At 34.1% G+C, this 25,006-nt stretch overlaps 1 protein-coding gene across 1 annotated transcript in view; it reads right to left on the bottom strand.

The window, feature by feature from the left end:
* Positions 1-25,006, bottom strand: part of LOC150097385 (unc-112-related protein-like) — a 242,219-nt gene that overhangs the window by 100,992 nt on the left and 116,221 nt on the right. Inside the window, exon 6 of the mRNA XM_090407312.1 lies at positions 6,482-6,584. Coding sequence (XP_090263438.1) covers positions 6,482-6,584 — 103 coding nt within the window. The remainder of the gene's footprint in view (positions 1-6,481; positions 6,585-25,006) is intronic.

The raw sequence follows: 25,006 nt of genomic DNA, 5'->3' as shown, positions 1-25,006 counted from the left end.
CTGCCAGGTGAAGAACTGTCATGAAACACCATCTTCTGAGGTAATCCCAAAGCCAAAAGTCACAGGAGTTGAAGTCTGGTGAAAGCAGTGGGTATTTCGTAGAAAATGAGTGACTGGTTACTCTATCCTATATGAAATGTTGATGCAATAATTGTTGAATATCAAGTGTCCTCTGTAGAGAGGTGCATCTCAGCATTTTGCACCAACACTATTTGCATTCAGGCATCATCTTTGCTGCAGTTGAGCGATGATGAAACTGCTCAACATGTTCCAATAACACATAACCGTGATCATGCAGGTCACAGGTCTGGTTCAGTTCGAGGGAGTTCTTCGAAACTCAACAGTCTGATAATGAATTTGGCCATAAATCTTATCCATACTATTTGGATATAATTCTTTTAGCCACTTCTGAGGATTGCTTTCAATGTTGATTATGCGGAATGGTTGAGGGAATGTAGATTACAGAGTTTGGCAAAATAAGAAGCGATATGAAGACCTTCCAATTAGTTAACAGATTTCACTACATTAATACAGAAGGGATTACACAAAGAGTGGAGGGTGAGATAGGAAGAATGAGAGGCCATTCCTCGAAGGTGTTCCTACACAAATCTAATGTAGTGAACTGTGTGAGAAGCAGATTTTTTACATGGAGAGTTGTTGGTGAATGGAACACATTGCCAGGAAGTATTTTGAATGCAGGAATTGAACCAAATTCCTACTACAAACAAATCTAATCACATCTTACCATAGAAGTTACCAGTTACTAGATTTCCTGCCTTACTATTTACTAAAAGAAGAGTAAGGCAAGAAACTTGAAACTTGGACAATCAATTATGTTTGCTGAAACCCCTCACAGGCTTACTTTAGCTCACTAAATGGGAATGGCAAACTCAAGGTACCTGATGCTGGACCATGCCTTACTTCAGGTATTATTATCTGTAGACTGGTTGCTACCTCTTCTTTCCTTTCTTTCTATTCTTTTTTCTCCTTCCCCAATGCTATTAGAGTTGTAGTAGTTGTCTTCCATGATAGATAAATAAGAATGCCATGGTGAACACAAGAAGTTAAAAAAGTCCCAGAAAAGAAGGACATATACTGAAAGTTAATAGCCAATAAGTTGACAGATGCCCTAAAAGAATACTGAGGAAAATGTAAGAGAAACAGCTGTGTGTAAAACCCATGGGTGGATTTTATTAGTTTAGAAGATAAATACCAAGAAGATGGCAAAATGTTCTTGAGTCTATTGAAAAAGCTGAGAAAGAGGAAAGAGTGCCATAAAAGGAATCAAAGATAATTGTGAGGTGAAAACTGAAGACAAGGATATTCTAGATGTCTGGAGTAATTAGAATAACTGTTAAAGCAAGCAGTGAAAGAAGAGTAGTTCAAAAATTTCAAGAAGAATGCAAATAGGAGTATGTGTAAATATTTGAGGTAGAAATAGCTATTAAAAGCCTGAATTGTGGTGAGTCAGCCGGAGTAGATGGTATTTGAACAGATATGCTGAAATATAAAGATCTAAAAGTTTTGCAGTAGGTGCAATGCATAATTCAGAGGGCCTGGTCAGAAAGTCAAATTCCCAAGTTTTCTTTAAATTATTAGATGAGATTTATGCAAGCATGCTTGAGATGATACTGAAAAGCATTGTGGAAGAGAAATTTGACAAAGAACCTGGGTTAAGGCCAAACAGAGGTTGTCAAGATGAGATATTCACTTTACAACAAATAATTAAGAAATAATGGGACTATCACAAGAATCTCCATAAAATTTTTTAGATATGCAAAAGGCACACAACAAACTGTCAGAAGAAAAGATTTTCAAAATGTTAAGGTTATATCAAATAAATGGAACATTTATAAAGAGCAATATCTAATCTATATTTAAGTTGCAAGTCAGAGTTGGAATCAAAAGAAATACAGTTTGATGTAAAATCAGGCGTAACACAAGGGTGCACAATATATATATCCGCTCTTATTCATCATCCATATGGATTGCATTATGAAAGAAAGTGGCATTAAACCTGATTTTAGAATTGGAGATATCAAGTTTAGCCCTTGCTTCATGCAGATGATGTAATCTTAAAGATATCCAGTGCAAGTCTCGAAGTTTAATAATAGCTGTAACAATTTGGCATGAAAATCAGCAATAAAAAAAGTAACTATGGAAATAGGCAGGAACATAGAAAACTTGAGCTATAAGTTTCTCCATTAAGAATGGAGAACTTACAAAACAAGTAAAATATTTCAGCTATTTAGGCCCAGTTTTTAGTGAATTTGGCAAATTAAATTTGGAAATAGACAGCAGAAGAATAAGCAAAACTGGTTTTATGGGAAGCCAGTTGAATAAATTTATATGGAATAAGAGAGAAATTAGCCAAAACACTAAACAGTATACAAGACAGTGTTCAAACTAGTTTTAAGTTATAGATCTGAAAGAATGGGTTAGAATTAAAGCATCTGATCAAAGATTAAACCACAGATACGAGAGTTCTGAGAAAAATTAGGGGAGTGAACAGATGGCATCAGTGACAGAATCATTAAAAATGAAGATATTAGAAAAGAACCTAACACTGTTAGCATTCCAGAGTGTGTGAACAGAGCTAATCTAAGGTAGTATGGTCATTTATACAGAATGGGAAAGAGGAAAGGTTACAGCTGTTTGATGTCAAGATCGTAGGAAAAAAAAAACAGAGGAAGACCAATATCTAGGTTGACTGATTCAGTCAGAAGTATCTTAGAAGACTGAAATGTTAGACATGACAATAGTGGAGTGATGACAAGTAAGAGACTAATTTGGAGAAAAGTTGTTGATAGAAGATTAATAATAATGTAAACTTAGACATACGTATGGTCATGGTAGTTTGTACACATCTTCAACGTACATATCAGAAAACTGATATATATGTATAAAGAAATAAAGAATAATAATATAACTTCATTACATTATATAAAATGTTATTCATATGGCTGATTTATAATCTTGAGTGAGTATGAAGGATAATACATAAACAGCATGCATGTTAATTTCTGGCATGATTTTTTAAAGGTTAGTTCATAAGTTTCTGTAAATTAGTTTAAATCTATTTGAAGCTACTTATTTTGTAATTACATTACTGTGGTGATACATTAATGTTTGAAGATCTTTTCTAGAATGATCATGAGAGTAAACTGATGTCCGAGAATAGGAAAAGAAATGGAAGCCAAAATTGTGAATACTTAACTTTTTGAAATGGAGTGTTGCGTGTTTATATTTTTAATATTTTAATTTTCTCAAATATATAGTTCTCCATTTTAAGAGTGCATTTGGATAAATAAAGAATTACTTATCAGACTTTGAGAAGTATAGCATAGGAGAAATGTTAAACAACACAAGACTGGTAACTAGGTGCTCCTCTTTCTCTTTTTGAAGGAACATGCTTGTGGGTCCTTAACCCTCAGTATATAGTAACTCCTTAACATTAGACAATCATAAAAGTTGACATAATTCTGTCAGCACTGTGGATTTAAATAAATAAATAAAAAAAAAAAAAAAAAAAATTCCCCCCCCCCCCCCAACAAAAGCTCAAAACAGATTCATATCCACTTCAACTTTCATGATCTCAACACTAATTTAAACAAAGTGAGCCACCACTTACAGACATCTAAACCTGATCTATTATTTTTAACAAAATCTCAACTAGTAGCCTCAACTTTTCTAACCACTCTGCATGATTCCTTATGCCATTAGAAAACTGTACATTTAGAGAATGGCAAACTTCAAACTCCCTTTTTATAATCTGCTATGGCTTAAAATTTCATTTCCCCATTCAGTTCCATGTTTCCTGTGAGATTGCCTTTCATGGGGACTTAACATTTATGGCTCCCCTTTTTCAATTCCACCAATCAAGCTCGCAGACAAACAGAAATATTCACTGTCAGCAATCTTTCACAAATTGTCCACCTACCTGCCAGAATACATGATAATCATCTCAACTCTGCCAACTCCCTTGATCTCATCTTAACCAATTCTGATAACTATAATAACTTCCCGAGTCTCCTTTCCCACAGAACACCCTCTCACCTAGACACACAGCCTTGTGTCCTTTGGCACTGCAATAGTGCCAAATGGGATGACCTGCAGGATTTCTACTCCATGGGATAGAAATAATTCTTGCTGGAATGAAACTGTTCTTCATCATCATCATCCCCATTCCAACCAAAAGTCCAGACCACTATCCAAACCTAAGTTTTCTAAAAATTGTGCCAAAGCATTTCAGGATAAGAATCCTCTGTATACAACATGTGGCCTGAAACCAAAACTTCGACATCGACTAAGGCAACATGCAACAGCTGCAAAACTACTATCTGCCAATCGAAATCTTCTTTGAAAAGGCCAAGTGCAAAAAAACTTGACTCCTACTCAAATGGCAGTCCAGCCTTCTGGTCCCTGGCAAAGGCCATTAAGGAACAACTTCCACCCATCCATGTTTCCACCTTTCACAACCAGAGGGTATCACTGTAACATCACTCAAAGATAAACTGACTTCATGGCATAATGCTTCTCTTCCAACTGGTACACTTATGATAAAAGTAAAGTTACTACCTATTTTTATCAATAACTGTTCACTGCATGCCTCTTCTATTTTTTTTTTTTATGTCAAAAACATCAGAATCCCGAATAGCTTAGATACTAAGCTATTCAGGATTCTGATAGGAACAGAAGACTAAGAAGTCTTCTGTTCCTAATAGCACCTCCCAAAATTGTGTTAAAAATTTATGTCTGAACTAACACATCCTGTACTCTCGATATCTTCTTTCATACTTATCTAGCATCTACCCTTTGGTATGGAAACAAGCTTATATCCAACTCTTCCCATAGAAATGGGATAAAAGCCAGCCATCCAACTGTTAATTCCACTGCACTCACCTCAGTTCTCTCAAAATAATGGGCAAAGTAATCAACAATGAACTTTTTTTACCTCAGCAAATCTCCTTGCTGATATCACCCATCCACAGACCCAAACTATGGAAAGGTTTAGTGAAACCTATGCAGTTGCCCTAAATATTTCCAGGGCATCTGATCAGATGCCTTGGAAAAGGATGGATTGTAGACCACCTGAATAGTCTACAATCCACCCTTTGCAACTGCACTGCCAATTTCCTTTCTACATATTTCCTTATCAATGCCAGAGTATACGCTACAATTATGTACTTTTACTCATGCTCTTTCTCCTATTCACAAATGACTATCACTAGCATCAAATCCTATTCACAATTTTATTGATGACGGTACACTAATTTTCATTTGACCATACAGTGTCTAGGTGAAATCAACTCTCTTTTTGGATCAATTAATCCTCTAGATCAATTTATACTCTTCTGGCATAAGCATAACCTCCTCTGCATCCAAAAAAAACTAGGTGTCTTTTTCCACTCAAGAAGATATTTTCAAGATATTTTGGATTGGTGGCGTGTGCATATCAAGGTTTGATTTGCACACACATGACAAACCAAAGAAGAAGAATCAATTCATGTAATTTATATATATATATATATATATATATAAATCATTACTGAACAGTATTTAATACTGTTCAATAACAAACTTGGTCTTTCAGTGAAATTTACTACATCTGACTGGCCCAGTTAGAAAAACAGACAGCATCTCAGCTATCCAAACCAAAAGAATGGGTTCAAATCCCACTATGACAATGAAGTTTATGAATGTCATTAGGTAGCAGATTTTCATAATCTAGCATGAGATGACATATTTTTTTCAAGGACTGAAGTAACTGGAAAGTTTAGTCACTAGAACAGGATTCTGGATTATTTAATCCTTAGCCTACACACCATATATATAACAACTTTGCAACCTTACTTGAGTGAATGCAATTAATTAAGAGTAGTTATGAAGGAATTTAGGTTTAAGTGTCCAAGAAAGAGTTGGCCATAAATGTGTAAATAAATATAGAGGCATTTTTTGTGATAATGAATTAAAAATTGGGATATTCTTTGTAATGATATATATGTGGATTTGGGCTGAATGGAAATAAGTAAACAGTATTGCAATTTTTATATAAATTCCATTTGGAATGTTTTTTTTTTTTTTTTGGGGGGGGGGGGAGGGAGATCTTTGCAAAAAAAAAATAATAATAAATCCAGTATGATTTTCTACAAAAATGAAACGGTCATTAGTCAGTCATGGATCAGAACAAAAACAGAGGAATCAATATCTAAGAGTACAATGGCCTTTTCTAAACATCTCATTAAGAACTTTCATTTTTAAATTTCAAATAGTTTTTTTTAATACTAATCTTAAAAAAATTTTGAGAACATGGGCTGAAGTGTCAATTTACATATAACTTGAATAGTTTTTATTATTAATTACTTTTTGACTAGTTATAAGAGTTTTTTTCAAATATTCAGTGAAAAATTGCATAGTAACAGAGTCAAAAATAAAACATGACCCATACAACTATAAATTATCCCAAGCAAAGAAAACTTACCTTTGGATTAAGGTCATAAAAAGAGTAGAATTTAAATCTCAGCAGCAGCATGTCAAATTCTCTAACATCTTGCTCCATTAATGATAAAGAAGAATCAAGCCACCTGGAAAATTTAACAATATTTGAATAAGAGTTATGAATCATTAACATAAAATAACAGAAATTTGCTAGCCTCTCATGTAAATTGGTGGCAACTTTCACTTTTTTTTTTGTAACGTAAAGTGATAAGCTTCATGGAGTTTCAAAGTTGGTAGGTTCTTTCTCCAGAACACTGTTACTTTCAAGAGGTTGTAAACCTAAAACACTTCAGTCCATTCACAGTTATCAGAGAATCCCTCTCTAGACTAAATAAGTGACACTAATGTGGAAGAAGTTCTGCAGCTGCTTTGCATGGTAGAATTTATATAAAAATTAAATATCCTTGATCTAAAAACTGATAACAAAAAACTAAATATCCACCAAATCAGCCAAGTGGATAACATACCCACTTAACCAACAAAACAACGAGGATTCAATTCCTGCATGAGCACGGATGTTTTAAATGTTTTGGGGTGAGAGATGGATTTCATTATCTGGTGGGAGACAACCACCCCACTTACTGGAGGCCTCGGGTGGCTTGAAAGAATTCCATGTTTGGTCTCTCATATATAAATAAAAAAGGAAAAAACATAAAATAAAAATTAACAATAATATTTAAAAATATAAAACAGAAGCCTTAGCCCATCCATGATACTAATGTACTATATGTTTACAACCTGTAGTGAGGAGTCAAAAAATAAAATAAACAAAATGTGCTTTCTCAAGTCATTTAAAGGTTTCAAAATAAGCAAAGTGACCAGATGATAAAAATCATCCATCACCTAATGACATTTATAAGCATGTCCATGCCACAATGAGATTTGAACCCAGATAATGCAGGACGGAGAGTAGAGATGCCATCCATTGTTAACTAGAGGTTTGAAATTCTCTACAAAAAAAATCTGGTACATTTTTTGCAGCCAGCCTGTAAAATTATTTTATTGCTACTTTCTTGATCAGGTGCATATGTGTGATATGTCCTCAAACAACATATCCTAGAATGTATATAAGAGCACAAAAAAATGGGAGGGAGGATACTGGAACCCATGCTGGATACCAAACATTGTGATATGTTTGGTTCCCAACTTCAGTCACCTGAGAAACAAAGCAGCAGTAGTTCATTGAGCAGCAAAGCATAACAAACTCAATGAAATAACAACTAGACCTCTAGTTGGCATTTAATCTCACCAGAGAAAGTATGATTTTGTGCTAGCAATGCTTGCTAGCTTCTTCAGTGACCTTTCTGCAGAGACATACCATATCATTGGGAAGGGGAAGTTGGCTTGGATGGGAGAAGTTGTGTTGTGCTGTCATCATCATCAATATATTTACCCTCAAGGGATTTACATGCTACCATGATTAAACTTACATTACTATGAATCCTCTATCAATAATATCAATAATTTTTCTCCAAATTAGTCTATTATTTGTGTGATTTCCTTTCTTGATTACTTATATTAGAAACAAATGACACATTTTAGGAATATTAGTCAAGTGAGTAATATTTATTATCCTATTAGTTTCACCGATTTTTGCTATCAGCATCTTCAGGGATACAATTGGTAAGCGATATGAAGGTAACAGACTAGGTTTTAACTGACAGTTCTAATTCATACAAAATTAGTACTGTGCGAGACAATACACGTGTCTTGGGAACATGATTTATTTGTTACGAGACAATGTAATTGGCGTGAAAGTTCACTTCTTTGATGTTTAGTGATCTGATTAAAGTTTTCCAAATTTCCGGTAGGATTAGACCTTGATTCTTATTTAGGTTTCCGTTTGAACGGGTGACTATAGCAGCTTCCTTGAAGGTTCTGGAATGGTAGTTCTTTTCTATATAGGGCATATGACTCTTATCCCACTCAATCAGATGGTTGGTAGTGGCGAAGTGGGAAGGCCTGAGATATCTTGTCTGTTGTTTCTCACATAGCCTATGTGCTCCTTCTGTCTCGTTTCGAAGCTTCTAGAGGTCTGACCAATGTAACTAACACCACAGGAACAAGGTATATTATATACTCCAGAGTACTTGTAGAATGGATGAAGGTCTTTCGGTGATCTTAAAAATTTCCGAATAGTATTGACTGGCTTGAATGCTATTCAAATATTATGTGATTTTAGAAGGATAGCCAATTTTTTGGAAATGCTGCTGACAAACGGAATAGTTATGGTACTGATGTATTGGGTGTCATCACAGTCTATTACTTGTCAGTACTCCAAAATCATGACAATCTATTCACCTAATCTTAGTCTTCCTCTGGATCTTTTCCCTACAAATTTGGCATTAAGCACCTTACTCATGCATTTTTCCGAGTCTAACAATGTCAGGTTCTTCCTACTTTCAATATGATTCTGCATTGATGCCATCTGTTCACTCTCACTCTTCCTCATATCTTTACCATATCTGCAAAATTTTATGCAGATTCTTGTTATATTCCCAAGATTTCTCAACTATTCGAGAAGTGAAAATATGATCTTGACCACCTCTATTTGATATGAACCCAGCTTGTTCTTCTCCAAGTTTCTCTTTCACAATTTCTTAGTCAGAAAATAGAAATATAAGATCTGATAATACTGGAGTCTTAACAGATGCAACAGATTAATTTGGAGGAAAATTGTCAATTGGAAATTAGTAATGATGTAACTTTTTGACTTTTCATAATAAATTTTACTTTTTTTTAATATACTTGAGAAATGGTTGAGAAGGACTGTGGAAGAGAAGCTTGGTGAAGAACAAGCTGGAATCAGGAAAAATAGAGGTTGTCAGGATTAGATTTTCATTTTACAACAGATAGTTTGAGAAATCATGGGAATATAACAAAGATCTGTATTTCCAGATTTTTGTAGATCTGGAAAAGGCATATGACAAGATGCCAAGAGAGAAGCTATTCAAAACACTACAGTTATATGGCGTCAATGGAGCATTATATCAAGCAATACTTAGTCTTTATTTGAGTTGTAAGTCAGCAGTTAGAATTGAATGAAGTACAGGAAGATGGTTTAATGTTAAATGTGATGTGTGAGACAAGGATGTACATTATCCCCTCTGTTATTCATTATCTATATGGATCACATTATGAAGGAAAGTGGTATTAAACACGATATCAGAATTGGAGATGTTAATGTCAGCTCTTTGCTTTATGCAGATGAGATGTTATACTCCTAAATAAATCTGCTATAAGTCTGCAAGAATCCCTGACTAAATTGAATAACTGTTGTAGTAGATATGGTATGATAGTCAGCATTAAAAACACAAAGACAATGAAAATAGGCAGAAACAATGAAAATATCAACTGCATTGTGAATGGAGAACCTATAGAACAAGTAAAACATTTCAACTACTTAGGCATGATTTTTAGTGAAGATGGTAAATTAAGTATGAAAATAGACAACAGAGTCAACAAAGCTGGTATGGTACGCAGTCAACTGAATAAATTCATATGGAATAAGAGAGAAATTAGCCAAAACAGTAAATTAGCTGTATACCAAACAGTATTCAAGCCAGTTTTCTCTTATGGATCTGAGAGTTGGGTTAGAAGTAAAACACTTGACCAAAGACTAGAGACCACAGATATGAGAGTCCTGAAAAAGATTAAAGGCATGAACAGATGGCATCAATGGCAATATCATATTAAAAACGAGGATATTAGGAAAGAACTTGACATTGTCAGCATCCAGGAATGTGTTAGTAGAGCTAATCTCAGGTGGTATGGTCACTTAAAGAGAATGGACAAGGAAAGATTAGCAAAACAAGTGTTCTCTGCCAGGTTGGCAGGAAAAAGACCCAGAGGAAGACCAAGATATGAATGGATTTATAATGTAAAAAGTGCCTTAGAAGATAGAAATATAATATCTGATAATGTTGGAGTCTTGACAGGTAACAGACTGATTTGGAGGAAAATTGTAGATTGGAAATTAGTAATAATGTAAATTTTTCATATAGTACTATGATATCCTGTACATCCCATTAAGGATATATATCAGGAATTTGATGATGAAACTTTTTATGTTGTACTATCATAATATCTTATATACCCCATTAGAGTACATATCAGGAATTTGATGATGCAGTTCTTAGTTTCCAATTAAGTATGCTTGCATAAATCTTACTAAGTAGAATTCCTCAATAACACTAAATAGAGAACTCCCCTCTGTAATTCATATATTCAGCTCTTAAGCATTTCATAGATGGGAACAGAACTATAAGAGCTCTACTCCATCATCGAATTCCTCATATGTACTATCAAGGGGTTTACAGGATATTACGATAGTACAGCATGGCTACATTACTCACTTCCAATCAACAATTTTTCTCCAAATTAATCAGTTCTCTGTCAAGACTCCAATGTTATTACATCTATATTTCTAACTTCTAAGGCACTTTTTATTGCTTCAATTCACCTAGATCTTGGTTTTTCTGTAGATCTTTTTCAAGCCTGGTAAAGAATTGTTTTACTAATCTTTCTTCTCCCATTCTGTTTAAGTGATGTACCACCTGAGATTAGTTATGCTAATGTAAAGTATTTGTTTTGTTTTTCTTAATTTAAAGTCCTATCGGCAGCACTTTTTGTAAATTTTTTTTGTTTTTATTTAATTACTTTATTTAAGCTTTAGTTATGATTTTTTTGTTATTATTCCTTAGACTGTGCCAGTTTAAAGTGAGTCTTGTTTATGTTATATTTAGCCCCCTATACTAAATCGACTGTGCTGTTTCATAAAGCTCATCTACACTATGATGTTATTTCCTTCTATCTTAATTTTCGTTCCCCCCCGCCCCAATCTTCCTGCTCTTGCCCTTTGTTCCTAACGTATGTATAGCAAACTCTGAATGTAGTTATCGCCGGCTATACGGTTGGGGTATATTCAATTTCTCACACTCTTCGATCTGACAAATTTATTTGCATTACGACTGCATGAGTCAGACAGAATAATAGAGTGAGGAATTAAAGAAATGGATTAAAGGCAATATCTAGTCAAATTTCTCTCAACCATATAGTCAAGTCATGGCAATATCTAATTAACACACAGGTTCGTAATTTTTCTGAGATAGTGCATCGGAATGATCAGATCAAATTGTTGTTCAACAAAGCTTTATTCTAACTAAAAAAAATTGTAGTTACAAACTAGACAAGGGGAATAACTGTTTCTCTTAGTATAGTTAACTTCAGAAAATACTTTGCACAAATATAACATACACATTTCTGCCTACATGCCACTACTGCCTACATTAACAAATACATACAATTTTACATATCTACAATCCAAGATCAATATGATGTGCTTGCTTACAGTTTTTTTTTTTTTATAAAAAGTCCTTTACTACGAACAAAATTTCCATCGGGACATCTCATGTCTTTGCCTTGAATCTGGATACTTCTTTCTTTAACTTGGACATATCTGTGTGCTATATACCACTGCAGTTGTCCTGGCCCGAGCAGCAAACAATATCCTTCCTTCCTTTCCTTTTTTTTTTCTTCCTTGGCTGGCGGCTGCCTGTTGTTTACACTAGTAAACAACAGGCAGCCGCCAGCTAACTGGAGAGACTGTTTTCGCCTTCGATGTTTATCCATCGAACCCCAGTCAGTTGTGATTGAGATCACAGGGAGTGCACCTGCTATAAGGTGGGATACATCGGCAGACATGCCTTGGGAACTACCCAGAGAACTTCAGGGAGACTCACCGTCAACAAGACTCCAACGATAAACCATGAGTGTACTCTCAGGGGTCAAGAGGCACAAGCTGCCAAACCTCCAACCAAGAACTCCTAATCTTCTCCTCCTCTCTTTTCCCCTTTCTTCAGTCCCTTAAAAATTCTCATTTTTTTCTAGAATCTGAAGTGTTTGCAACCATCCTCAAACGTGATATCACTCGTTTTTTTATTCTGCCAAAAGTCTTTGTTTTAGGTGCCTAAATGTTCGCAAGTTGTTGAGAACCTTTCCTTTTCGATGTGCTTATCTTATTTCTTCCTTAAACTGGCCAGCTTAATATCCTTTCTTTTATTTATTTTTATTTTTTTGCTGACTCGCTATACTAATAAGGCATAACCCTTTTTCCCTCTGTTTTCAAACACTATAGTTACACAGGTAATATCGAATATATTACACAAAGTAGTTAATTTATATTCAAGAAAAACAACAACAACAATACTTTGTATTTTCTATAATATTCTGATTTGACACCCTTGTAAAACCGAGCTCGATAAGTTAAGTAAATTAACTTATCGCGTGAGATTTTACGCTAACATATTCCTGAATGTTATCAATGTTAAGATCTTTCCTAATATTCTTATTTTTAATAGCATATTGCTATTTGATGCCATCTGATCACTCCTCCTAATCTTTCTCACAACTCTCATATCTGTGGTCTCTGGTCCAGTGTTTCATTTCTAACCCAACTTTCAGATCCATAAGTTAAAATTGGTTTGAGCATGTTCCTGTATACAGCTAATTTAGTCTTTTGACTAATTTTTCTCTTATTCCATATAAATTTATTCAGTTCATTTTCTACCATACCAGCTTTACTAATTCTGTTATCTATTTCCATATTTAATTTGCCATCTTCAACAAACATTGTGCCTAAGTGAATATTTTGCTTGTTATATGGGTTCTTCATTCAGGATACAGTTGATATTTACAATTTCTGCCTATTATCATTGTCTTCTTATTGCTGATTTTCACAAATTATTTCAATTTAGTCAAGGAATCTTTGAGATTGGTACTGGATTTATTTAGAAGTATAACGTCATCTGCATAAGGTAAAGAGCTAAGATTAACATCTCCAATTTTGACATTAAGTTTAATACCACTGTCCTTCATAATGCAATGCATATAGATGAATAACACAGGGAATAATGTACCATCTTGTCTCACACCTGATTTAACATCAAAATATCTTCCTATGCCTCTTAATTCTAACTGCTGACTAATAACTCAAAGAATATGTATTGCTTTGTATAATGTCCCTACATCATATAACTATAGCGTTTTCAATAGCTTTTCTCTTGACACCTTGTGCACCTGTCTGATTGTGACAACTTCTATTTGGCATGAATCCAACTTGTTCTTCACCAAGCATCCCTTCCACAATCCTTCTTAGTAATTTCTCAAGTATACTTGCATAAATATTACCAGAAACGCTCACTAGTGAAATACCTCTAATCCTCAAATTATTTTATTTCCCTTTTTATAGATGGATACTCAATAATCTGGAATTTGACCATCTGTTCAGGCCTTCTGAATAATGTAGTGCTGCCACCGTAAGACTTTTACTATACCTGAATACTGCAGCATTTTGGTCGAATATCAACTACTCCAGCTGCCTTCCACATTTCAGGTTTTTGATGGCTCTTTACTACTTCAAGTATTGATATGCATTCTTGATTGCATGCCTGTTTCCTACTACTGGTGTTATGGCTTGTTTCATTTAGCAACTTTTCCAAGTAATTACTCCGTACATCAAGGATATATTTATCTTCAGTTTTTAATGTCACCTTAATCATCTCTTAGTCCTTTTACAGTACTCTTTCCTCAATTTCTCAGTTTTTTCAATAGCCTCTGGATTATTTTATAACCTTACTAATATGCAAAGCATACCTCCTTCTGTATAATGCAATGCATTATACAAAATGCCACTAGCCAGACCGGTTTCAACCTTTAATGATGTGCTGTTAATGTATAGGAAGTACCTTTCTTTCCAAAATCTGAAGATCACCCTAAATCTCGCCGAGTTACCCAAAAGGATGTATCACCTTATTATTAAAATACTCTGGATCAGAGATAGATGTTGAAAGTTTTTTTCACTTGGTTATACTATAAATTAAATATGCCAAAAAATTATGGTAGTAGCTCTTTGCACAATGCACAGCATTATACACATCCAAAAGGAAGTGTGCTTTGCATTATGGGTTACTAAGGCAAATGATGTGAAGTCATTAGTCTCTAGATACAAGTGGCCCTGTTGCGAAGATACTTCACACACAAACTTTGTTTTCTTACACTGGATAAAGGATTAAATCAAGATTATAATTTCTGGTCATCTTTAATTTATTGTATAACCAAGTGAAAAAACTTTCAACATCTATCACTGATCCAGAGTATTTTAATAAAAAGAATGATACACCTTTTCACTATTTGTATATGGGAAATATATGATTTCTACATTATATTAACCTTTGTGTCTTTAACTTCTGGGTCTGGCTCCCACTGATGGCATTCATTAATGTCTGGATTTGCTTGCTTCCTCGGGAGTACAGAGAGAAAGAGAGATTCTACTCAGTGACAGGTCTTTGTCTATCATGTCCTAGAATGTGTCAGGAATGTGTGGAACTATTCCTGAGTTTCCTGTCCTAGAGTGATTCAGGTCAGGAGTAATGAGTTTAGTAGTGATCCTTTATATCACTCAGTAGATTTAGAGTGATCTACAAGATCACTCAGTGTGGAAATGTATCCCTGCACTTTAACATACCTCAATAAAGGTCGAAACCGGTCTAGTGGCCTTTCTCATAATGCATAGCATTATGCATGTTCAAAGTGTGCTTTGCATTATGGGATACCAAAGCAATTGATGTGAAGTTATTAGCCTTTATACTATATATATTAGCCTTTATTTTGGAATGTTCCCTATGAGGATAGAGTGAAGGTGTGTGGATTGCAGAAGTTGGTTGACAGGAGAAAAAGATGGTATATGATAGAAACATTAAAGTTGCTTTAAAGGTTTTATAGCATAGATGCAGAGGAAATGGATTACTCTGATGTGGAAAAATGACTTGCCCATTAATTTAATATTCTTTTACACTTCTTAAATTAACTTTGAAAAACACTACTACAGTACAGCACCTTTTTCATGCCTTTCCCATTTTGTGATATAGCATGTAGTGTATTTTGCTGAGACATAATCTACAATTATCAAATTTTTGATATGTACCCTAAGGCAGCGCTTCCAAAACTGTGAGATTCGGCTCCCTTGGGGGCCATGAAATAATGAAAACAAATTTAAAATGTTTTAAGATTAAGTAAGTTTTTTTTTCATCTTAAAAGAAACATATTTAATTTTTATTATTTCTTTTTTGTTCTTTTTTATATTTTAATGGGAAAAAAATCACACATTGGTGCGATTTTTTTTGTTCACAAATTTTGCTTCTTGCGTATTTCGGCAATTAATGAATATTAGTAAATATATGATTACTCATATAAGTTTCATTTTAATGGTATTGATAAGAAACACAAAAAAATTACAAATGCAAAATGTTATATTCAGGCAATGATAGCCATAGTATTCAACATAAAATACTAGGCTAATCTTCTTGAATGGCAGGCAGTCTCAAGCAGAGTGATGTGGGCAAATATCAGAATGGGGAATTGGACAATGAGACTTATTTGTGACTATGGTTCCACAGAAGATTCTACTAAGGTAGAAGTGGAGGAATTTTTTGATGCTTTAGAAAAAGCAACTGACACAATGAAAAAGGAAAAGTTGGTCCTTGTTGGGGATCTAAATAGCAGAGTAGGAAATGATTGTCAGACATACAAAAATATTTTGAGAAAATTTGGAGAAAAGAACAAAGCTAATAATAATGGCAAATACCTGTTGGATTTCTGCTCAGGTTATTACTAACACCATGTTCCAACATAAAAATGTGCACAAATTCACATGGAGAGAAGAGGCAAGGAATAAGAAAAGTCTCATTGACTATGTTATTGTTGATAGAGATGTTTTCTCCCTTGTGCAGGACACCAGAGTGTACAGAGGATTTGAAATTGGAAGCGATCACTATTTTCGTCTTGAGTAGGATAAAATTGAATTTCATATTGAAAAGAATAACATGTAAGAAAGTCTCAAAGCTAATAAAAGTTGAGCAGCTCTCAGATGTGAACTGTTGACTAAAATACACAAAGATTATTGAAGAAAAAATGAAACAGTTTGAACAGGAACCAAACCTTGGAGATTCAGTGGCAAGCCTTGAAGAAAACCCTGATTGATTCTGCCAGAGAAGCATGTGGTGAGGTTGTCTGCAAGGATAGAAAAATCAGAACTCCATGGTGGACACAGGAAGCTAAAGAGGCAGTGAAGAAAAAGAAGAAATCATATCATAAGTTCCTAGCAAATAAGTCAGTTTTGCTCTTAGAGATTACAGAGACAACTGTAAGAAAGCGAAACACTGTAAAACTAGCTGAACAAAAGTCATGGGAGGACTTTGGCAAGTACATAGAAAATAAATATCAAGAAGATATTTATTAATAAGATAAGAATTCTAAAGATTGTTGAAGAAGCTTAGAAATGGAGGAAAGAGTGCTGTAAAAGGAATTCAAGTGATAAAGGTGAAATGAAAACAGGAGAAAATGATATCCTTGAAGTATGGAGTAATTACTTTAAAAATTGCTAAATGAAACAAGAAGTGATAGAACAATGGTAAAAAACACTCAACAGGTATACAGTCAGGAATACATATCCATACTTGAAGTAGAAAATGGCATCAAAGGCTTCAAATGTGGAAAGGCAGCAGGAGTACATGATATTCGGCCAGAAATGCTGAAGTATGGTGGTATAAAAGTCCTTCAGTGGCTGCACTGCATAGTTCAGAAAGCCTGGACAGAGGGACGAATTCCTGATGATTGGAGTAAAGCTCTCATAGTACACATATATAAAAAGGGAAATAAAACTGAATGTGAGAATTACAGACATATTTCTCTACTGAGTGTTCCTGGCAAGATCTATGCAAGTATACTTGAGAAATGGTTGAGAAGAATTGTGGAAGAAAAGCTTGGTGAAGAACAAGCTGGATTCAGGCCAAATAGAGACTGCCAGGATCAGATCTTCACTTTACGACAAATAGTAGAGAAAGCATGGGATTATAACAGAGATCTGTATTTAAGTTTTGTCGATTTGGAAAAGGCATATGAGAAGATGCCAAGAGAGAAGCTATTAAATTATATCAAATAATACTTAGTCTTTATTTGAGTTGTAAGTCAGCAGTTAGAATTGAAGGATGTACAGGAAGATGGTTTAATGTTAAATCTGGTGTGAGACAAGGTTTTCCCCTCTGTTATTGATTATCTATATGGATCACATTATGAAGGAAAGTGGTATTAAACATGATATCAAAATTAAAGATGCTAATGTCAGCTCTTTGCTTTATGCGGACGATGTTATACTTCTGAATAAATCTGCTACAAGTTTGCAAGATTCCCTGACTAAATTGAATAACTGTTGTAATAGATATGGTATGAAGGTCAGCAATAAAAAGGCAAAGACAATGAAAATAGGTAGAACTGTTGAAAATGTCAACTGTGTGTGAACAGGGAACCTGTGGAACAAGTAAAACATTTCATCCACTTAGGCATGATTTTTAGTGACGATGGTAAATTAAATATAGAAATAGACAACAGAATCAACAAAGCTGGTATGGTAGGAAGTCAATTGAATAAATTCATATGGAGTAAGAGAGAAATTAGTTGGAACACTAAATTAGCTGTATACAAGACAGTGTTCAAACCAGTTTTAACTTATGGATCTGAGAGCTCGGTCAGAAGTAAAACACTTGACCAAAGACTAGAGACTGCAGATATGGGAGTCCTGAGAAAGATTAGAGGCGTGAACAAATTGCATCAATGGCAATATCGTATTAAAAACGAGGATATTAGGAAAGAACTTGACATTGTCAGCATCCAGGAATGCGTTAGCAGAGCTAATCTCAGGTGGTATGGTCACTTAAATCATAATGGGCGAGGAAAGATTAGCAAAACAAGTGTTCTCTGCCAGGTTGGCAGGAAAACGACCCAGAGGAAAACCAAGATATATGTGGATTGATACGGTACAATGTGCCTTAGATGATAGAAATATAAGATCTGATAATGATAATATGGGAGTCTTGACAAGTAATAGACTGATTTGGAGGAAAATTGTGGATAGGAAGTTAGTAATGATGTAAATTTTTCATGTAGTACTATCATATCCTGTACACCTCACCCCTTGAGGGTACATGTCAGGAATTTGATGATGATGATGATACATCTATATTACAATTTTTTTTCCTGATGGGGGACGTGAAATATTTGTATTTTTTGCCAAGTTTTTGGTTTTGGTTTAGTTTTGGTTTTAGTTCACTATTTTGGTTGAGTTATGCATGTTTTAACTGCTTCTGCAATGTTTATGTGTTGTGCATTTTTAATAGCATAAAAAAGATACATCTCCAGAAAGTGTTCAAAAATATGTTCTCTTTCTCAGCACATATCCATGAATCAAAGACAAATTGCCAATGAGCAGAGTGTTAGTTTGGGTACTGTTTTCTTCTTCTAGCTTTGCAACTCTTTACGAATTTTAGCTTACAAAACAACTTCTAGCCATCCTTTTCTGTGCAATATTCTTCCAATATTGCACAGAAAAGGATGGCTAGATATATCTTACTATATATCTCACTATACCTTCACTATTAGTTGTTCAAGTTCATTATTTGTTCAATTCTTCATATCCCATTTTCTTTTTTTTATTGGTCCATATATCTTCCTCTCAGATTATCAATCTATCAAAATATGGCCATGCATCCATATGTTGTTACAGGTCTTATAACTGTTTTATAAAATTTTAATTTAGAATTAAAATTAAGAAGCTTATTGGATACTGTTAATGTAATTTTAAAGAGGTTTAGGGAGACAGATACCTTTTCTCCTGACAGAAAAGGAAAACTAAGTTTACTCAAAATCATTTACTAGCTAGGAAAAGCAAAATGAATCAAAGATTATCTACTATAGACTTAAATAAAGACTTGGTAGCTAGTAAGATTAACGTTTCTGACATGAGTCCGTCGAAGATTGTTGGAAGTAGGGCTGAGTGAACACAGACTAAAAAAGAAGCAACTGTTGATGAAGGCTATGCAGAAAAAGGGGCTCCAGTGCAAAGATTGCACTGTTGAGAAGTGGAAGATCATATTCTCAGATGAAAGTCATTTCTTTGTCCAAGGAGAGCAAGTATCCCATGTTTGCAAATCAGTGGCTGAGAAGACTTTTCTCATCCACCTTTAACAAGCTCCTAAACACCAGCTAAAAAGATGTTATGGGAGTTGTTTTACACATGATGATCCAGGATTACTTGTGCCTGTTCATGGTATGATGAAAAATGACCAATGCATAAAAATATTGGAGAAAAGAATGGTCCCACAGATCCAAAAAGATAAAGAATTCCTCTTCCAACAGGATCTCACTCCATGCCACCCTTCAAAAAAAGTGAAAGAGTTCCTCAAAAATCACAACATCCAATTGGTTCAGTGGCCAGGTAACTCTCCTGGTATTAACCCAATAGAAAATTTGTGGGGTATGGTAAAAAAGAGACTTAGAAAATTAAATTGTGATACAAAGGATAACTTAATACAATCCATTATAAAAGTATGGTTTTGAGATGCAGAAATAAGAAAAATGTGTTCTACACTGGTAGAATCATGCCTAATCGAATTAATGAACTTATTAGGAACAGAGAAACACATAAATCATTAGGTAAAGTTTGAGTTTAATTTTTTTTTTTTGTACTTTTCTTACAAAATTAAAATTTTTCTCTAAAATGCGAGTGTTTGGATTAATTTATTTGCTACTGTAAGTGCAAATGTTGCAGGATCCTCTCTAGAGGATACTACAAGTGCATGTGTTGTGTATATGTGAACTAGCATTCTTTCCTATTAGATTATTTGGATGCAGCTAAGATAAATTTTTTCTATTATTCTTTGATGGACATCATTCAAAAACTGATTGAAAGACATGATAGTGCTGTTATTCTTTTTCCAACAAATGATAGTATCACAGCTATGCAATGAAAATTAAAAAATTTCAGTCCATGCTGTGGACAAATTTCAGAATGGAGAGTGAGAATTTCTGTGCATAATAAAGACAGTTCTAGAAGAGAAATTTTTCAAGGCACTGGAAAGAGATGATGACCTGAGGGGGGGGGGGGCAAAGAGAGTGAGACAGTTGTTTTTATCTGTAAAACAGCACAACAGGAAATTAATTCAGACTTTGGAGAAAAATGCAGCAAAGTTCATAATAATGCTAAGTATTCACAGGAATGTGAATTCTAGATGTGGCCTAGTCATTTAATACCATGTTACAACAAAGATGTGCATAAATTCACATGAAGGAACAAACAAGATATAAGAAAAACTTATGGCTTTGTTGATAGTAATATCTTCATGTGAGATAGGTATGCAGGGGTATAGAAGAGATGTGAAATATAAAGTAAATTTGATTGTCAGTAGAACAGAAATGTGGAAGTGTCAAAGTTTTTTTTAAAAAAATAATCAAAGTCAATCAGAGAATCATATAAAGTTGTTTGCAGGACAGAAAAAAATACTGTCATGGTGAATTCAAGAAGTTAAAGAAACAGTCCTGGAAAAGACTACATATGAAAGTTTCTAGCAAGTAATTCAGAAAGCACTTGGAGAGAATACAAAGAAAAATATAGGAAAGCTGTGTGTGAAAGTAGCTAAACAAAAACCATGAAAAGAGTTTCAAAAGAATATAGAAGATAATTAACACAAAGGTTTCAAAATGGGCTGGAGGCTATTGAACATATTTAGAAATGGAGTAAACGGTACTATAAGAAGAATCAGAAGCATATATATATATATATATACAGCATAGTTTCTGTGGGAGGGGACATGCAATTCATTAGTTAGTGCCATTTTTATTCCAGTTATCTCTAATTACACTATTTGTTGAGAAATATATTATTCAGACTGCAAATGTTTCTGTATCTTATTCAGTGATACAATAAAACTACTTGTTTTTCTTGAGTCTGCAGAGTGGCACAAGACGTCAAGTTCCAAGACACCACTATAGCAAATTGTTGCCCCCCCCCCCACTTATAGATGCATGTAATAGTTAAGTAATGTTTTTAAGCAGTCATATATGCATAAATGATGTAAATAAAGCATTCATTTGCATTAGATATGCAAACAAAAAAGAATAATTTTTGCATGCAAAAAACTTATCTGAATAGCTTGGCTTAAAGGTGTCAACCAGTTGGGTCATCAATGTACACTAGTAAAAGTTTTTACATTTCAGTAATAAGATGATCACATTTAAAAATGACTCTGGTATTAACTAGAGTAGCAATTTTTGCTTTATTAAGAACTTTTTTGTTTTTAACAACAATAGTGGAGATAAGTTTAACCTTTAGCCTATCTCAGTGTTCAATACACCATCACTAAATTTAATCATTTTAATCTTAGTATGTAATAGGTTTAAGCATCTTCTTTCAACAGCACCCTTACTTTAAATTTTATCTGCCATTATTAACAATAAAATATAATACATGACTTTTAATTCACAGTGAAATACTAAAAAACACAGATGTAGCAGGCAACAATGCTGTAAATGAATAGTTCACAAAAACTGGGCATTAGTTGATTCACGTGAGCAATACCATATCACTAAAATGTTGTATGAGTGAATGCAGTCATAAATGGGCATTAGTCATAATTGAAAAGCAATATATATGAATGAATCATCATAAACTAAAGCATAGTAAGGTAGGGTATCACTGCATACAGAATATGACCATTAGCATTATTATTATGTGACACAGTCCAAAGACTCATCGAGGGAGAGTGTGCCAACAGCATCGAACGATTGATCCTCTTCCAACTACCAACCGTGCTCGAACTTGATTAACTTTTTTTTTGTGTGAGCCATTAGTAGCAGAGGCTCTACCAATTGACCAAACTTTGCTGGACCATTAACATTGGATATGAAACTTGAGAAAAGTAATACAGATTCCTTTTTAATTTTCTTAAATGATATAATTTCTTTATATTCACTATTTTATTTTAACCATTGTTAACAAACAAAATTGAAAGAGCCTTAATCGACGAATTGAGTGAACAACAGAAAGGCTTCAGAAGAGGAATGGGAACCATTAATGCTATCCTGGAACTAAAGATACTAAAGAAATATCACTTAAAAGAAATAGCAATATTTATATATTTGCTTCATAGATAGACTTTCAGAAGGCCTTTGACTGGGTAAAACATAATAAAATGTTCCATATATTAGATAAATTAGACATAGAAGATTATGTACTTAAGATTATAAAAATGATTTACACCAAACAGAAAACGCAACCGTTTAACTCTGAGGCTTCTGTAGTGAAAATAAAAAGAGGAGTTAGACAAGGTTGTATCCTTTCACCAAATCTATTTAATAGCTATATATAGTGAGACAGTGATGAAAAAGATTGAAAAACAAAAAATAGGAATTAATATCAATGGTACAAAATACAACAATCTTAGATATGCTGATGATACCATTCTAATAGCAGTAAACCGAAATAAATTATTCAAATTACTGCAGCTCCTAATTGAAGAAGGTAAAGAATTTGGATTAGTTATAAATGCAAAAAAGACCAAATTTATAAAAATCTCAAAAGAAAACAGATCTGAGCCAGATATATTCATAAACAACATAAAAATTTAACATACAACAGAATACAAATATTTAGGCACCTACTTTACTGCAGATGGAAAGCAAGGTAAAGAAAAAATAATAAGAACAGTCATAGCTAAAGATGCCTGCTGGAAAAATAAAGATCTGCTCAGAAGTTCTGTGCATATCAAGACAAAGAAAAAATTGATAAGAACATTAGTGTGGCCAGTTTTCACATATAGAAGTGAGACCTGGATATTCAAAAAGAGAGTAAGACAAAAGATAATGGCCTTTGAAATGTAGTGCTATAGAAGAGCTCTGAAAATCTCATGGACAGAACATGTGACAAATACAGATGTCCTACAAAGAATGAGAACACAGAGATCTTTATTACAGGAAATGATCCAGAAAGATGAGATTAGCAGGACATGTACTGAGAGGTTCAGCAGGACAGAGGATACTAACAGTTTTAGAAGGAAAAATTATGGGAAAAGGATCACATGGCTATGCAGAAACAAAAAGGAAAATCGCCAACAGAGAGAACTGGAAGGACATGGTGCTGCACCCTCTAGTGAAGAAGCTACATGAAGAAAGGGTTCACTTTAAAAACACAACCTAAACATGTTTCAGTTGTTTTTCAACTGCAGCAATTTCATGAGAAACTGATAATCGAGAAAACATGTTTTTTAGTTACCTGTTTTGTACTTATGATCACACATCGCCGGTGGGCTGGCCATGTATGCAAAAGACTGGTAGACCACCACAATGGAAGCGAACAGTAAGAGAGAGAGAGAAGAAATGGAAGACCAAGAAAAAGATGGTGGGGAAAACATCAAAAGGGAAATGGAAAAAATTGGAGTGGAAAGGAGGGATGCCCAAAATAGAAATAAGTGGAAGAAAATTGTCCAAGCAGCAGACTCCAGGACTGTCTGGAACTAAAATGCTAGAAAGAAGATCATGCATCACTGATAAAATGCATGTTTTTTTTATTTATTTATTTTTAAATTCATGTCTCATCGATTACTATTTATATATTTATATGTTTTTCAAAGATTTTTTGCTTCAACACTGGTAATTACACAGGATAAAAATTAGTCATAATATTAACAATAGTTTGTAAGCTGATCAAGTCTGGGAACACAGAACTGTGATCGCGATTATATATACAGTAGAACTTGGTTATAACGATCACGGTTACAGCGAATTCACGTTTATAACTAATAATTTTGAAGGTATATTTGAATTACATTTGATTTAATGCATGTATTTCATGTTTATTACGAATTCGTTTCACGGGAATAACGAACGAATAATACACGTTAGTCGTTCCGTTACTGACATTTCATACGTACGCATTTTCTGGTTGTGGAAAAATGTTGGGAGTCAAACGGAAAATTTTATCGGGTTCTGAAAAAGTAGAAATTATACGGGAGGTGGAAAGTGGCCAATCAAATCTGACAGTAGCAAAGAAGTATGGTTTGTCCCCATCTACAATATCAATAATTTGGAAGAATTGCAAGTTGACTCTGAAAGCTTTTGAAAACAATTTATCAAAGTATAAAAAACTTAAAAAGTGTAATAAAAGTTACGTTGACGAGGCACTTCTTTCGTGGTTTAAAGTGCAAAGAACTGCTGGCTTACCTATTAGCAGACCAACTTTGAAAGTTCAAGCCAAAAAATTTGCTGTTCAACTTGGTTATAGCGATTTTAAATGCAACAATGGGTGGACTGAACGCTTTAAGAACAGAAACAATATTGTCTATGCAAAAGTAAGTGGCGAGGAGTTGTCCATTAACAAAAACGTTGCTTCTGACTGGATCAAGAATGTATGGCCAGACATCAAACGAAGGCATGGATACAATAACATTTATAATGCAGATGAAGCAGGGTTTTTTTATAATTTAATGTCTGATAAAACATTTCAATCTAAAAACGAAAAGTGCATTGGCAGAAAACTTATCAAAAATAGACTCACAGTTTTAGTTTGTGCAAACATGACCGGTAGCGATAACAGAAAACTTCTTGTAATTGGAAAATCAGCAAA

Source organism: Typopeltis vanoorti, chromosome 17, assembly GCF_054136105.1.
Source record: "Typopeltis vanoorti isolate ZY-2024b chromosome 17, IOZ_Tvanoo_1.0, whole genome shotgun sequence".
NCBI lineage: Eukaryota > Metazoa > Arthropoda > Arachnida > Uropygi > Thelyphonidae > Typopeltis > Typopeltis vanoorti.
This window is presented reverse-complemented; position numbering and strand designations above follow the sequence as displayed.